General features: G+C 41.2%; 1 protein-coding gene across 1 annotated transcript in view; it reads right to left on the bottom strand.

Moving 5' to 3' along the window:
• TRIQK (triple QxxK/R motif containing) overlaps positions 1-15,847 on the bottom strand; it is a gene marked incomplete at both ends in the record, with an annotated part of 41,301 nt that extends 25,454 nt beyond the window's left edge. Inside the window, one exon of the mRNA XM_084280228.1 lies at positions 15,787-15,847. Coding sequence (XP_084136354.1) covers positions 15,787-15,847 — 61 coding nt within the window. The remainder of the gene's footprint in view (positions 1-15,786) is intronic.
• Positions 15,848-18,306: the final 2,459 nt, after the last annotated feature.

Below are 18,306 nucleotides of genomic sequence, written 5' to 3'. Positions count from 1 at the left end.
CAAAAACTCTGAGATCGTGGTCTAATGGTGCAATAGAAGTGAAAAACACTCATGAGTGTTATCTAATAGAGATGATTCTCTGATGGCCTATATTAATTTATTTTTAAAGATTTTAAGATTACATTTACAAATATAATGAGAAACAATTAAAAAAAAGTACCTGAAAAAGTAACCGAATGTGCAACTGACCCTTAAAGTCAATTTCTTATTCATTAAAAATGTGTGTTAAATATTTATAAACCCATGCACAAAGCAATTTCAGTTTCTGGAATTAAAAGCATACGAAATTAAACAGAATTAAACAGAAAAGTAACATTTAGCTATGCTGCTTCCTCACAAACTGTTTATATGGGCACTGCTCTGACCACAAAGGTCCTACATAACCCCGCTCCCCACTCAGTCTTCCCTTGCTGAAGAAGTCCCTTGCTGTAGAGCCATTTAGTGTGGTGTAGCATGCAATACAGGGCTCTGAACTTCAGCCATGCACCATTAGGTGACCAGTGATTTGGTCTGCAGGAAAGTCCTGATGTGCAGCATCAGCAGAGAAAATCCCCCACCTCCCATGGTGATCGTCTCCCAACAGACAGGACGGGCATCACTCAGGACAGATGAGGGAGGTTATTTGTAAGCTACCTGAACAGTTCTCTATTAACATTTCTCGCTCTGATTGATTCTGTTCTTTAAACATACCAGAAAGGCCACATTAAGCATCACATGCAGAGTGAAACACAGTCAATGCATTTCTTTTCCAGGGACATTTTTCAGTTCCTCACAACCTAGAGGTTTGTCTCATATTCAGAGTGTATCATTTTTCTGCATGTCTCCTTTTGTGGATAGATGCAGAAACACAGAACAGAACAAAGCCACGCTCCCTCCCTCCCTCTGGCCTGTTTTTTCAAAGTTCATTTCCTCAGAAGAAGAGACACAACTCCACTTGCAATAGCAACACAGTCCTTGCGACAGACATACTTTTCCTAGATCCAAGAAAAAGCCAGTGGATCTGATTATGTCAGGTTGTAAGAATTTAGCAAAGGGACTTTGCATATGCAGAATAGAGAACACTAAATTATTAAAACAAAATTACTGCAACTACCATTTGAGTGAAACATGCATGAAACAAAGATTTACACCAAGTTACTTCCTAATTCTTTTGGTGCAAAATCCAAAGATGTGGCAGAAATACAATAATAATTTAATGCTCGTGTACTAATCAATATTTTTTTTCTTACAATAAAAGGGCTACAGGGTATGGAAAAACTCACGGAAAATTCACTCTGGGATGCTAGTGCTTTATTTTTAATTGTTTTTCTCTATAGGAATATCATAGGAAAAATCTTTATAGGCACCCAACTGTATTTTTCATACAGACACATCTACTAGCAAGTTCAAAGGCAGGCACTGAAAAATCAAGAAAATATAAAGAAGTCTGCTCCTAACTTATATTCCAAAATACAGAATTTTATGATTTGTTAATGATTTTATAATCTATGCTGCTCAGAAGCCTCTTCCTCCTTCAGTAGGTAAGTAAATATGGATGGTAAGACTCATTGATCAAGTGGTGTGAGGTGTGCTAAATGAGGCAAGGGACCAATGGAAGATGGAAAGCGGATTTGTGGCTGGGGTGAAAGACGAGAACCAGAGTATCTTTTCCTCCCTCAGCCACAAGCTTTGGGTATGACCCTGGACAAGACATTCATATTTTGATTCATCAAATATGCAAGCTGACCTAGATAAGAGCCTACTTATTTTTTTTTTTTTGGGGGGGGGGGGGGGGTAGGAAAAGTCCAGAGATTTGATGAGGTAAATAAAATACGGCAATAGTCTTACTTTATTCTTCTATCTGCAAATACCATGTGCTTCACTCTTCTGACCGTGGAGATGGGGTAACTGGTAGAAGTACTTAGCATGAACCACTTTTTACTTTCCCATTGACATTTTTTGATTACAAGAATGCCTGATTCACATCCTATTCCTACCAATGGGACATGCTGCAACAATAGCTAGGGCAAGGGGTGACACAGGAACGTCCTGTCAGGTGTACAATGGGGGTTCCTCCAAGAATCTGCACACCGACTACTAGACTGCTAAATAGTGCCCTTCTACAATACACAGAGCAAAAAGAGCAGCAACAACAAATGTGCACCCAGCAGTTTACTGAAAAACCCAACAAAACCAACCACCCACGACTACACACAAAAGAAGATTCAAAACAAACAGGAGAAACTATGCTGTGGAAATATTTTGGTAGTTTCACCACGTTATGTTGAAAGCACTGGCACTGAAAAACAAAGGTTAGTGTTACTATCAAAATCTGCCCCTTTTGCCTCATCTCTCTCCATTTAGCTTATATTTCGTATTCAACAGAAAGGAAAAAGCCTGTGAAATTCAAGATTATGTTTTCACTTCCCCTGAAATCTTGATTTTGGTGAAAATACTCAGTATTAATTTTTCTACAAGTAAAACTACAGTCAGAAAGTTATGATAATCCTTCCAAATGCATTTTCTAGCTATAAATATATCAGAAAGCTGCTCCACTTCACAGTGAAACTTTGTCCATATGGAACATATGACTAGGAAGGACTTGGTGAACTACTGAAATCCAGTACTCTGTTAGTGCAGACACCCATAGAATTCGGTTTTGTTCAAAACTGATTATAGAAAATGATCACTTGGAAAACAAGTTAAAGCTCTGGGCTTTTCTTTTTTTTTTTCCTTTAGCACTGTAAGTAGGACATTACTCAAGCTCAATCTCCTATTGGTAAGATACTTCCTTCTAAGTTCCAGCCATGTTTCTTTACAGACAATTTAGAAGCAGTTACAGACTGGATATATAAGGACTGCTGTCTTTTCCAATTGTTCACTCCTAAAACATTCACTAAGAGTAATCATATTTATCTTAGTTTGTGTTCAGCTGTGAAAAAACAAGGCTCTTCTCAGTCATCATAGAACCACGCACTGGTTTGGGTTGGAAAGAGCCTCAGGGATCATCTAGTTCCAACCCTCCCACCATGGGTAGGGACAGCCTTCACTAGACCACACTGCCCAAAGCCCCATCCAACCTGGCCTTGGACACTGCCAGGGATGGGGCAGCCACAGCTTCTCTGGGAAACCTGTACCAGGGCCTCACCAACCTCACAGGGAAGAATTTCTTCATAGTGTCTAACCTAAATCCACCTTCCTTAAGCTTAAAGCCACGACCCCTTCTGCTATCACCATATGCTCTTGTAAACAGTCCCTCTCCAGCTTCCCTACAGGACCCTTTAGGTACTGGAAGGCAGCTCTAAGGTCTCTCCAGAGCCTTCTCTTCTCCAGGCTGAACAACACCAACTGTCCTCTTAGGGGAGGTACTGATCCTCCTTGTGGCTCTCCTCTGGACTCACTCCAACAGGTCTATGTCTTTCTTGTACTGGAGACCCCAGATCTGGACACAGTACTCCATGTAGGTTCTCTGCTCTCTTCAGAATGAGAGCAGAGGGGCAGAATCACCTCCCTTGACCCACTGGTCATGCTGTTTTTGATGCAGCCAAGGATACAGTTGGCTTTCTGGGCTGTAAGAGCACATGGACAGTTTAGTTGAGGTTTTCTTTTCATTCACCACCACAAAGTCTTTCTTCTCAGGGCTGCTCTCAATCCATCCTCCAGCCAGCCTGTAGTTGTGCTTGAAATTGCCCTGACCCATATACAGGACCTTGCACTTGGCCTTGTTGAACTTCATGCAGTTCACACAGGCCCATCTCGCAAGCCTGTCAAGGTCCCTCTGGATGGCATTCCCTCCCTCCAGCATGTCAATCACAACACACAGCTCAGTGTCATCAGCAAACCTGCAGAGCATGCACTCACTCTCCTGCCCTTATGCTGACAAACACGTTCAACAGCATCAGTTCCAATACTGACCCCTGAGGAATGCCACTTGTAACTAGTCTCCACTCGGACATCAGTTGACTGCAAATCTTTGAGTATGACCATCCAGTCAAGATACTGCCAGAATATATTCACAGCATTTCAGAAACAAATGTGAATAATGACAGAGAATATCAGAATAATTCAGGATGGAAGGGACCTCTGGAGATTACCTAGTCTAACCAGAGGCTACCTTCGAATTTAGATCACATGGCTCTGGTCTTTGTACAGAGAGCCAAAACTTCTCTGGGCAACTTGTACTGGTGTTCAGCCCCCTTCCTTGCAGGACTTCTCCAAAATTTTTACTGAGTTAGCAACGTGCATGGTTCTTTGATAGTATTTTGACAACAGAGAATAAACAAATCATGAAGAAACATAACAAGCCTTTCCAGTATCTAAATGTTATTCGTTTTATCTTCACACTTATGGATTGGATTTTGGTCCCAGGTAAAAGGATGAGCATCTGAAATAACTCTGTGAAATTCAGTAGTGTGATACCTGTCCCAAATTTCCACCGCTATAAAATCCAACCTTCCTACTCACGGTCTCTTGACTGTAGGAAGTGTTTCTCTTAGGATGAAAAATTACCTGAAATATAGCTGGTTAAAGTAAAAAAGCTGACACTGTACTGTGCTTTTTAGTTTATTTATTTATTTTTAAGCAGTGATAGAAGTAAGATGGGGAAGACAGTCCTCTGTGGACTACATTTTTCTGCTTTTGCCACAGCCAAAATACTTTATTCTCCCTCTCTGAAGAGTACATCAAAGCACTTCTCTCTCTGTCTTTTTCATGACAATTACTTATTAGAATTTGATAGTTTTCTCTACACAAACACAACAGGTCGTATTTGCTTTTTCCATTAAGCCATTTGGACAGCAACTCTTCCATGGAATATATACTATGGGGCCTGTGGTTTTCCAAGCCGCCTATCAAGATACACGGAGCCTCCCGCGTTGCAGACATGAGTCTGACTTTCTTGTAACTCTACCAATCGTTTCCATCTGGTATTGTACTTCACAGGTTGATTTTCTGAGACACTTCACACTACCAAGTATGTTAAGGATTGTACCTTCAGTTCTATTTGATTTGCAATTTATTCAATGTTGCCTCCTGTGCAATTCATTCTAGTTTGCACAGCCCCCATCTACTCCAGAAAGGACAGAGGATCACAGCCTATCTTTTCTAGTCACCCCACTTCCTTCTAATGTTTGGTAGGCAAAATACACTGTACCATACCTGAACATTCACAGAAAAGTCTGTGCCAAAAGAACTGCATTCAGGGCTTGCTCTGCCTTCCACACATATGGAAGACAACATCCTTGTTCACTGCAGACAGTGTAAAACACCTCTACAAATACACGTGTTTAAACTGCTGTAGTTATTATTCACAAAGTAATTTAGCCAGTAAGACTGATCTGACCTTCAGAGGCCATTGGACTGAAATCAAAAGCGATTCTAAGAAGTTGAGGGAAGCCTGCATAGGAAGCAAATCCTTCTTATGCTTCCTAATCTGTTTAATTTGCATATTATACAGAAAAAAGCCTCTTTCTAGATTCACTCGAGGTGTGGCTTGGCTCTGCCATATGTTCGACTGCAATACTGGCTTATGGTGCACGTTGGCCTGAGTTTTGCCACACACTTCAGTCCTTGCAGCGTGTCATGCTGCTCTTTAATGCATATTAGCTCAGTTTCTGCACACAGTCAGGCGATGGAGCAGACCAGGGAACTGACCCAACTGAAAAGCTGCCCATCTTTTTCTTCAAGGTGGATCAAAAAGGTAGACAACCAACCATACCATTCCACTGGATGGTATACACTGGGACATGGGGAGAGAACAAGTAGAGAGAGGTAGGTGTTGTGAAAGGTCACTGCAATGTCAAACTGCACCCTCTGGCTACCTGTTTGCAGGTGTGCCAGTATATTATACAACACCAACAGGAACGGGAATTCAGTGGTCTGCATGCTCCAATTGTTACAACAGTCCCTGGTACACTTTGTGCCCAACACAGCCCTCTCCCAAGTAATTCCTACTCGTGACTCAAGACTCAGCATAGTCCCAGAACAATCTTCAATAAGCAGTTTGCAAGCAGCCACTCTGTTTTAGGGATAAAAGAACTTAACAGTATGGTCATGGTCATTCAATGCCCTCTGGCCCCTGTGCCAGAAAGCAGTACCAGGCTTGTGTAACCTACAAGTGCAGACATCTCAGCCCAAACTGAGACAAAGCCTGCAGAAGTGATTCTCACACATCCCCATTCAACACCTGCAGAATTCCTAGGAGGTCCCACCTGTATTCTACTTTAACTTAAAACTTCTTCCAGCTCTTCAGGGACAGTGAATGAAGGTCCCTCAGGACAGGTCTGCACAAGCAACTGCACACTCATTGTACCTGTGCTGTGAACTGGTTAGGTGCAAGCCAAATTTAATACAGGAGATGCACTGCCATAATACACAGCATCGTGGCCAGCCAGCACTACTAAAAGGCAGGTCAACACGAGCACTATGCTCAAGAAGTCCGGAGCTCAGGGATTCAACGCACCCTCCAAGTTCAGGCTTATTCACAACAGCTTCAGTGAATCTAGGCCACGCTCTCATCAGTATGCCGTAACCTTGAGCTGAAGGGACCATGTCTAATGCTGAGACACTGTTTCACTCCATATGCTAGTTCATTATCCAGCTCCTGTCTGTTTTGACTGCCAACAAATAATGATGTTTTTCAACACTTCTCCACTAGGAACTGAATGCACAAACATCGCATCATAAATGCCACCCAACATCTGCCAGGCAGTTACCATCTTCCCATGACTATCACCTAGGCTGAACCTGAGCAAGTGATTTAGTGACGAGCTCTGTCAAATCCTATTACCTATCACACCCTAGATCATCCAAACCCCAATTCTTATGAGCAAGAAAGCCCACAGGTATTCAGTTAAAATGCTATAGGAAAATTAATTCTAACAAAAAAAAACCCCAACCCATGCATTCTAACATTACTGTTACTTTATTAATGATAAACTAAATATCAGAATCAAGGATAACAGTATTGTTACAATTCTTACAGCACCAATGTAGGTATGGTGATAATGATAAGATATTCACAAAAATAAACCACGGAAAAGGCAGGCTTTTTCCACGCCTTTCCTATTTAACAGGCAGACAAAACTCTTGAAAATATTATTTAATATATGGATTATTTTAAAACAGTACCAATAGCTCAGCACAGCAAAACTCACTCAGGTGGTCCCATGGTAAATAGAGTTATCTATGTAGCTGGGATGATAAGAAGGAGCAAATTTCAAGAAAAACATTTCAGAGATTAAACAACATATTTGTGACTTGCTTTCCACTATCTGTAAATTTATTAACTGCGCCCAGTACACTCAATCAGGGTAGAGTATTCAATTTCCCACATTCTACTTCTTATTGTGGAGCTCTCTGTTCACTTCACCGTGCTTTGCCATACCGATCCAACTGCTACACAAATGAAACATCTCAAAATAACTTCAAGTGTGTGAATACTTCCAATTGTGCTTATTTTTAATCAGCCTTTACCATTGAGTAAAAGCAAAAGCTACCCACATGATGCTTGCAATTGCTGTAACTGTAATTCAAAATAAGCAACTGCCTTTTTATATTTTCATTCTAGCAGTTTGAGCTTACTAAGATCCTTCTCCCACTGCCTTGTTACTTCATTTTCCATCCAACACTCAAAGCCTGCAAGTAATACATAGGGCCTAGCAGACAATCCCATAAATAGTTCAAGACCTTGAAAACCACAATGTAGCCAGTTCCTAACTTTCTTCCAAAATAAGGCATAATAGACACAAAAGCTTCCACTGGAAAAAAATATATTAAATACAAATCAGTTACAGAAATCCCTGAAATCATGCAATTAATGGACTGCATGTTAGCAATTTCCAATGTGAATAAATTCATTTACAAAAGCCAGATGACTGTGCTGTGATCATGCTTACCCTGATCACAGACACCTAACACATTTTTTAAGGTCATAAATAGGTGCAATACCTGCTGAACTACATAATGCACTTGGTCACATCCTGACACATGACATACAAAACTACTTTCAGTTAAGTCTCTAATTGAGCCAAGGGGCCTCTATGACTTAGACCAGTACCCCCTGCAATGCTTTCCAGACTCCCTGCTGCCTTCATTTCTGCTAGTCCAGGCAGTGGAGATGCAGCGGCCCTTTAACAGACTGCCCTCTTCCACTGCAGGAGAACGGCTGGACAAAGCTTACTGCATTTGTTGGAACTGAAGAAACACAGTCACATCATGTCCACCTTAAACATCTACCAAGCACATGTTGATAGATGCATGTGCACTGGGCATTCCATTCTTATGCCTTCTGTATTCCTGCCCTGTGATGAAGTAAGAGGAAATCACATTTGCAGTTCACTGCCCCACATTTATATTGACATAACACAGAAACATAAGCCCATGTACCACATGCACATATATGAAGACTGTATACACAGAAAAATTGTGTCTGAGATTTTACAGAAATGGGTGTCTAAAGTTAGATTTACACATTCACGTTGAGATGTGACTACTTTGAAGGCCACCCTTCACACATATGAGCTAAGATTTTTAAAGCCTGGTGAAAGAATTTCCAAAAATGTTAAACTGCTGTGCCTCTGAATGTAATACATACATACTTATGTGTCTATTATGTATTTATGTATTTTGGAGAGGATGCAAAGAGGTTGTTTTACATTGATTTTTTTGACTGCAGAAATGAACCCATTGAAAAAAGGATCAGAAGCTTGAGGCCAAGTAGAAGCACAAATATGCATCACTGCAAGATGCCCTGTAGACACCAGATACACTACAAGAACTGCAAGTGCTTGAAGTAACACCATGCTGAAACGCAGTTCAGCAACTGGAAACAGTGTGTCAAATTTCACTCTCATTTACACCTACAAAAAGATTCGTAGCGACTCCACCAAGTGAAATGGTGATATTGTTGATGAGATTAAAATAAGAGCAGACTATGAGTCTCCATCTGTATATAAGTACTACTCAAATGTAGTATAAACGTACAGTAAAAGTAGTATAATCAAATAAGTTCAAAGAAACTGTAGGCTCTTGCTCTGGTGAGGGAAGGATGGGAGCCAGGGGTTAGACACACCACCTTCCTCCGTAGCATCTCTGCATGGTGTGTGTACACAGTCCCATAGCTCCCCCACCCCTGTCTCTGCAGGCCCTCCCTCCTGTCTCTGCTCAGGCTGGGGCTGTGTCTGCCAGGCAAATGAAAACTAAATAATATCCACACAAACATAAGTACATATCCAGATCGACCATCACCTTTTATGCTCTAAGCCAAGGCAGTAAAATATAGCTTTACTGCTTTGGACTTTAAAAAATAAGTAATCGCATGCTGTATGTGCTTAAAATCCATCATCAGCCTTCACAGAACATATTTTAAAACATCCCAATCGTCACAAATGTGGATTAAATTAGTACAGCCAGACTAGGCTTCACTTCACCACAGTGTTTTTTCTTCAGCTGTTCCTGCTTTAGTTTCCAAAAAGTGATGCCACTGGCACAAACCTGAAATCAAAACAGCAACCACTGACCAAAACATCTAGTTCAATTTTTGTGACAAAGAAAGTAATTCTTCATAAAACCTCCCCCCCCTCAAACAAAAGAAAAGGGATTACACACGGTATCCATTGCGTATCACTGTGAAGTATGAGACTCAGCATAGGAAAAGATTCCCAAACTTGCCAACAGTCACACATAATAGCAAAAGAAGGGTTTCCCTCCCACCCCCCTTCTCTTTATTACGTGCTTAATAGTACAGTTTTATTAGAAAAGTTCAAGAGAGTAAATGTAATCTTCCATATGCAAGGAAAAGAAAAGGGGCACACCGTGCACTGGAACTGCCTATTTCTTCAGTTGCTTTTACACTTTAAATAAATACCAGCAGAGATCTCTCTTCTTTTTGTCTCAACTTAAAATAGCAAGTATTTGTTTCTGTACTTTTCCCTTTCCTACCATTCCTTCTATAAATAGGTGACTGACATCAAATATAGGGGAAAAAAAAAGATGACTAATTAAAAAATAGATTGGAGAGTTTTCATTCCATTGACATCAGTTCTGCTACATCCTTGCTTGTGACAGTGGAGAGCAATCCTGATGATGCAAATGCTGCCTTCTGGTCCTGTTCCATTTCTTAACAGAGAAAAGACACAGGGATTCCTCTTTTGCGACAAATGGTGCAATTTTGAAACTTCCAGCACAAATTTAGTCAAAACATTTTTTTGTGCTGTTAGTGCTGTTGTTTCAGAAATGAAATCTAAAGTTTTTATGCTGATAAACATTCCCTGATCCAAAACAAAATAAAACAATCACATTTCACTTCAAAGTATATAATATATTTCAGAAGAAAGTAACAAAATGTAACATTTTTCCCTTCTTTGAGCTGAAAAGGAATACTGTGAGTGGCCAATTTGATGTGAGTATGTAATGGCACTACTCAGGATAAGGAAGGTGGAAGGACATTAACTCTTAAAAAAGATAGAGAACAGTAATGGGAAACAGAGAAAAAAGTGAGGTAGTAGAGAGTACAGACACTTATTTTAGCCGTAGGGAGATGGAGATCGCAGTCTGCCACAATAAGGACTTCCCTCTGGAGACAGGGAGGCAACGAGTCTGTGCTTATGACTGAGCTGGTAGCCAGAGGTGGGAACACCTGAGATGTTCTTGCTGCCACTAGTCTCCATCCATCCATCCATCCATCCATCCATCCATCCATCCATCCATCCATCCATCCATCCATCCCACCAAGGTCTATTCCTCCTATCATCAGTGCAAGCATATTACCAGAAATGACTCCTGGTTTGTGAGACTGCCACTGCTTTCCTTTGCCATCGCCCAGCTGACAGCTGAGCTACTCCGCGCAGGAGGCTGGGGTGCAACAGAGCCTGAGGTCTCAGGATGCCCATCTTGTCCCCTTCACCACTCCATTGCTTTGTGTCTGCTATGCCAACAAGCACCACCTCCAACACCTAGCCACAGTGCTCAGCCTGGCTACCTTGTGCTTTCCAAAACAAAAATACAATTTATTTTCATTCATAATTTTTACTCCTTTCCAGGGAATGTGAGGAGCTTTGTTTACTCCAGAGATCCCCAGGCTATGCCTATATAAACTCCAGCCCCTAAAGGATCAAGCTGGCAAGTCAGAAGATACAGAGCAGACAATAAGCAGACCTTTGAGTCTACAAATTGGAGGTTGAACGATTGGCAAACAACCTCTTCTCATGAAAAATTATGCTACAGCAACACAATAGTAATGGGAGCCAAAAGTATGTCTATTCCTGATTTGTAGACCAGGTTTTAGTTATGCTATAATCCTCTCAGTATGCCTGCTTAGGATCCCAGAATCACACGAGTCATGAACACTACCCACAAATCCTACGGCTTCTATGCCGAGTAAGCGACACACCAGATGAAGAAGGATGGAAAATATACATGTGGAATTGTTCTGGGAACTTAAAGCACACATAACAGTAAACAAAGCAAATATGGTGCAAAACCTGTTGCTATTTACACAGCATTTGCAGAGCAAAGCTGCATAAATGCAGAAAGATGCATACTGCTCACACCTTTCCTCCGATCCCAGCAAATTAGGCACAGCAGCACAAACAGCAGCAGTGAGAAGGAAATGCTATGCCGAGGAGTCACCCCATTTTTGCTGCTACAGGTATATGTTCGGGTATGTGAGAGAGAGCTAAATAAAGAGCTTTAAAATTACTTTCCCTCATGCCTACCCCAGAGCCTCAGCTGCTCACGGGGAACTGAACAGGGAGTGCCATCCGCTCTCCTCCAGGCACAGCCTAAGCCAGTTTGAAAAGGTTGCTGCTGTTGTTCCCTGTCCCACTTGGGGACAGTCTTCATGAAGCCAGTGCCAGTTTGGTCTGGTAACTGGAAGGCTGCCTCTGCTCCCCACGGAAAAGGCAGCGCCGCTGTCAGATACCGGAGCACTTGCTGAACAAGAGACACTACAGACAAATTTTGGCTGGTGGCAGGAGAGATGGCTGAAAGCCAGCTGACAGAGAAGAGCAATATCAATCTCTATGCCGGGGGAATCCTCTGAAAATGCTACTGAAGCAAACAGCAACTGCTAACGGCACAGCGGCACACACGGCACGAGCAATCCCGAGCTCAGGGAAGAGAGGAAAAGGCAAATGGCTGAACTGAAGTGATCAACATGAACTTGAACCGTGGCACAGGGCAAACATGTGGTGTGCCGTATGGGAACTCAGAACAAAACAGAAAGCTTGGAACAAAACGAAATTAGAAATCTGCTTTTATTTCAAATTACTCCACTAAACATCTAACTGAAAATTGTGTTGAAGTTGACGTGACTTTGTGACATGTTGTTCCTTGAAGACTGCCATTTTCCATCAAACAAAAAAGGTATTAAAAATGTTTCAATCTGGTTACCTTCTAACCAGCACGGCTAGAAAACATTAAATTGTGAGCTAAAAAAATAACACCGCACCATCAGTCAGCAAGAGATAGCTGTTCAGCCAGCACCCATCATAACGTTTTCAAGAATCCATAGATACCAAACACTTGGAAAGGAAGGACCACATCCAGTCCAAGCATGCATTTAAAACTTTAAATGGTTTTGAGAAATTAATTGTTTTAAAGACAGGCCCCATGCAGTTTTCCCTTCACCTACTGGTTCTAGAATATAACCTGCTTGGGAAAGGGTGATCAAACATCTATCTCCCTAACAGATGAGCCTCTTCTCTCTCTTCTACAAACAAGAACAACCCTCCCATAAACTACACAGTCCTAGAGCATGACTGTGATCTGTATTCCGGGAGGTCTTCTCCTGAACAGTCTCATATTAAACCATCTCTGCCAAAGAATTAAGCTGCCAAATATAGGACTTATTTGATTAATGCATTTTAAGACAAAATTGAAATTCTTCCTGTATAATTTTCAATAAGTACTTGAATGAAATCAAATGATGAAAAATTAGATCAAGAGGAGATGAAACTAAGTATCTGGAGCATCTCTCCTACGAGGGAAGGCTGAGAGTTTACTCAGAGGAAGAGACAGTCCAGGAGAGACCTCACCAATATATTTAAATACCTGAAGGGAAGGTGCAGAGAACAGAACCAGGCTCTTTTCACTGGTGCCCAGTGACAGGACCAGAGGCAATGATCAGACACTGAAACATAGGACATTCCATTAAAATATATTTTAAAAAAACTTTTTACTTTGAGGGTGGTCAAACAGAGAAGCAGGTTGCCCAGAGAGGTTGTGGAGGAGTCTCCCTCCTTGAAGACATCCAAAAGGTCCTGAGCAACTGACTGTAGGTGGCCATCCTTGAACAGCATGGTTGGACCAGGTGACCTCTAGAGTCCCTGCCAACCTCAACCATCCCATGATAAACAGCTGAATTATCATCACTTATTCAAAACTATGTAAGAAAAAATATTAAGATGTAATGGCAAAGAACAGAAAGATTTCCATATTCGTTACCTCAAGTAAAGAGCTTTATTGGACAATATTTGTCAACACTCACCTATTTGTTCTATAATACACCTGAAAGCACGAGACTAGAGGCATAGCTCCACTGAGCTCAGTTACCAGGCCTACAGTTAGCCCGAAATGCTTATACGTAAAAATCAAACATGCCAACAACATTAAAGTGTAAAACAGTATCCATAAATTTTCAACTCCTCCCTCTCACATTCATTAAGATCACTGGTGAGATGAGGGAAATAATTTCCATTGACAAACTCTTTGGCTATGTCAGTGAATGACCAGAGTGGGAGCTGAAACAACCATCACCAGAGCAAAAGGCAGTGGATAGTCTATTTTAGCTATTGCTCTGTCCTCTAAGGAATACTACAATCACAGAAACACCTCCTAGGTTACAAAGTTTATTTGCCTGCCAGTGTGAGATTCTTCCCTGCGATAATTTTGAAGGTTTGCTCTTGCCAAGTTCAGAGCGACCCATCGCATCTCAGGAAAACGAGCCTCTTAGGAGCCCCCTCAGACACTGTACTTTGCAGTACCCAATGGATCACGGTGCTGCATCGTATAACAGGTAAGGTGCCAAACCCTTCAGACAACATGCTAGCCCAAAAACAGAGAGTCAGCTACATAACAGCATCCCTCTGAGTGCGGGGCCCTGATACAAATCCTCCCACCCCATTGCTACAGCACCGGTTTCCTCCCCCTTTCCAGGCATAGTTGATCAACCCTGGCATCTTATAGGTGTGAGACGTGCAACTGTGCTGCCATGGGGCAGTAACGTGCAAGAAAAAGCCTAAACTATGGAAGAGCAGGAGGTAATTTTGTGAGTCTCGTACTTAGATGCAGCTTCACCCTGCTCTGGTCCTCCAGCAACCCAGCCTGCTCTCCAGGGATCCCACTGAAGATTAGCAGTCTCTATCACCCTGCAGAAGACTTCCAAAAAATACTCCAACCATGGTCACCTGAAGGTGCTCACAAAAGGATGAAAAGCAACCCTAAAGGAGGTGGCTGAAAAAGAAGTGGCCCCAGTGAAAACCGCACAGAGAAAACGCAGGAAAGCTGGTGCAATCATGCTCTCTCTGCACACACAGTTACACGGGACGAGTTGTCCCGAAGATGAGCTGCAGGGCTCCCACTTCTCACCAAACCCATTAGAGTGAAGTATTTGTGGTGTCATCTTCTGCTGGATAATATTTTTCTGGCAAGGTTTTCTACGCAAAACCTAAACTGCACAAAAGCAGAGAGCCCATCTATTTAAACATTTTTCCAGTACAGCTGCTTTGTTTTTCAGCCATGGTGCTATCTCAGAGAACGAACCAAGGAAACCAGCTACACAAAGCACCCAAGAGTAGGAAATGCAGAGCATTTCACAGCTATCTAAAACAAATAAACTACAAAATAGTCCCTTACTGTATAAAAGACCATTAAAAGTTATATTAAAATAATAAGTCAGCACTAAAAAAATTAAGACATGATAAAAATAAGATTGTTCACGTACCCCCAGCTCTTTTACTATGAGAATATATATTACAAACAGCCTTTTTTTTTCCCAAACACTTGGTATTTTTATGCATATTTAAGCACAGATGTGGGTGCTTAGCAACTGAAAAACAAAGCCATTTACTTAAATAACTTAGTATAGATTAAGGTACTGCATTTTATATACATACTTTTAAAATATTGTGTCAGTTTTAGAATATTATTTAATACCTAGAGGGACAGAATCCTCATATATGGATTCCAAATCACTTACCTTTGCATTTAAGCAAAGAAATAGGGATTTGAGTCTGCTATATAGGTATCTGTGTGAATGTACACGTGCATTTATGTGTATTCAAGCGCATGCTTTGTATACATGTTACCTATAAATACATACAATGGGTAAGAACAGGAAAAGACCTTGGAAAATAAGCAATTAACAGGTTAAAAGTATTCCATTAGTGTGAGAATAAATGCAGTTATCCAATGTTAAGGTCTGTAATTGTTACAAAGTGGGAAGAATATTTTGTTAGAAATGTCTATATTTTAAGCTGGAGACAACCAGGAAAATCAGGAAACTTCCATGAGTTCAGAAACATCACAGAGCTGCTACGCAGCAGCATTTCCCCAGTATTTCTAAACTGAGAACATGGACTTTTTCAAGTTACTCAAAACACTGTCTTCAAAAAAGGTTTTGCTGAATGAATTAGTCCAGAGCACATAAAAAGTTTCCCTGGAGTGTGCATTATTTTGAAGTGCTTGCAAGGAAAACAAAGGGTTTTGAAGAGGAATAATATATTTTGCTACAGTAACTGCTCTAGCTGAAGAAAACCAGATTTGTTTGGGGGTTTTTTTAGCATACAAACTTTTCTTCATATCTCTTACCTATTTGTTTCCTGTACTGATCAACAGGAGTCCTTGCTGTAGAGGCATCCTTTCTACCCATCGTTTCCAATCCAAAAATCACTGTATCAGAAAAAAAAAAGAAAAAGAAAAAAAGCTTTATTCCTAAATAAGTTACTAAGGAAATCAATGACTTATAACATCAGAAAAAAACTGTAACAAGCAACATTTATGTGATTTTACACAAAGACATAAGCCTTCCCAGAGTACAATGAGACACTAGAGCTAATCATCACTATTCTGAAGACTATTAGATAAATTCTAAACATACCTTTTTCCCCATTGCATGGGTTATTAGCATTACAGAATGCCTCTTAGTTTGAATAAAAAAATAAGAAAAAAAAAAGGATTTAAACTGATTACACTGTAATTCAGCATTTAGTACTATTGAATTACATTCCTATATAATTTTTTTCTTTAGTAAACCAGGGTCTGAATGGAGTATTGAGAGCTGCTTCTATTGTTGGGAACCACATTTACAGGACAGCCGGGAGCCTGCAGCAGTGCTAGGCATGTGTGAATCTGCAGGTGTAACTGCTGAGGAAGCCCACCTGCAGAAACAGCCCTCCAGCAACAAATAACTAAAACATGGGGTTCCCGTACTCTCATACCTTCCCCTCATGGACTTTAGAGGTCTGTCGATGAAAAGAAAGCAGACAATGAAGGTGAGAGCTGGGCTTGTGCCCGTTTTGCACCTCTCAGCCAGAATACCAAGAGTTAAATCATCTTCAATGTGCTTAGGTAACAACCATCCTGAGCCTTGAACGGGCTTCTCACGTTGCACAGCGCAAGCAGGTGCCACTGGATCTGCACAGGGAACTGCACTATCATTCATCCAGAGATGCTCTCCTCCGTACTGTGGTGCTCCCACATCATCCATGTAACTGAACAAGTATCACCTGAGTAATGTTCCAGCAAACCCCTGGTATACCCATTCAATGTGCAAAACCTTATGGTCTCTTACCTATCCCCTCACAGGGCTCTACTCAAAAGATACTGTAAGTTGCTACAAACATGCTCATTTCACTTCCTTTTCCATAGCAAAAGAACACCTAGCTTTTACAGTCACAATTCTTGCTCAAAACACTGCTTTTCACACGTTTTGATTGGGCTAAAGACATCACTCATCACAGCAACACCAAGACCCACTGTTTGATCATCTTTATTACACAAGCATCCCAACATAAATGCTGGCGGTTGTGAGAGCAGACATCTTCCTCAAGCATCAGATTTGCCTTTCAAGGGCAGAAGACACACAACAGCCAACACCTGCCTTTTCCCAACTGGCCTCAGTAAGCACAGTGCCAAGGGCACTGGGATAATTGAACCATCCCAGGTAGCCACAAACTGCCTGCAGACTGAGCCTTGGAGTATCTGCAAGTTTTACATTTCTCTTGGGCATAACCAGCTGTGCTAGAGCACGACAAACTTCCCCAGGCTCTGCCAAGGCATGCTGTCTGAGATATTCAGCCCTTGAAGGCACTGCAATGCCAACCACGAGCCAAAACACATGCCAAGGCGCTGCCGAATGGACTGCTGTCTGCATCACAACCTTCAACATCTACCATTATTTCCTTTAGAGCTTCAAACAAGGTTTGAAGTATAGCTGCAGGAATGATCCCACCAGTTATACGTACATTTTAAAGTTTCTTCTTATCTACCCTGTAAGAATTATTGGCATTTAATGTCAAGTGACAAATCTAGAACAACAGAGATGGAACCAGGCTCCTTAAACTAAACAGTGGGACATGGGCTATAAAATGAACTCCAGTACTCAAAAATCAGCAACCTTTTCAAAAGATATTCAGGAATAATAACAAGGTATAAAATACTGCCATTGTTTTTTAATCTGAACTGGAAACTCAATTACAGTGTTGTAATGTTTCCATACATTACTTCAGTTTAATTCAGAAAATACCCCCATTTTACGTAAAACACATAAGCAGTGAACTGTTATCCACTGGGATTTTTTCCCCCTCTATTATATTTCCCAGCCATTCTCTCGACTGAGTTGTATTTCTCACATAAGGTTCACATCAGAATAATGAGAGTGGAAAATATAAGTACCATCTGAACTTTCAGCTACTTGAGGAGATAACAGATACATTTTACACTGCAAAACTAGTTCTTGGCTTTTTTATGCCACTGTTAGAAACTGTTTTGTCTTGCCTTTTGCAATTTCAATAGCCTACTAATGTTTTGCAACAAAATGTCAGCTGTGAAAGATGTTTGCAGTTTTAGCAGTGCCAATAAAACACAAGAAGAAAATGCAGGCAAAAATTATTTCCCGACTTAATACGCGCCACTGAGATGCCTGCGCTTGCCCGCATGGCTCGGTGTCACCGACACCCGCATCTAGAACCTCGACTCCCCTTTGTTCTTCAAAGGGATGCAGTAATCATCATTCATTTCCAGCGCTTTGATGGTTAGCTAGCAAACGCCCGGGAAACCCACGGAGACATTAGCACATACAGCCGCGATGTCTAATAAGACAGCTATTTG

The sequence above is a fragment of the Gallinula chloropus genome (genome assembly GCF_964237585.1).
Source record: "Gallinula chloropus genome assembly, chromosome: 2".
Taxonomy (NCBI): domain Eukaryota; kingdom Metazoa; phylum Chordata; class Aves; order Gruiformes; family Rallidae; genus Gallinula; species Gallinula chloropus.
This window is presented reverse-complemented; position numbering and strand designations above follow the sequence as displayed.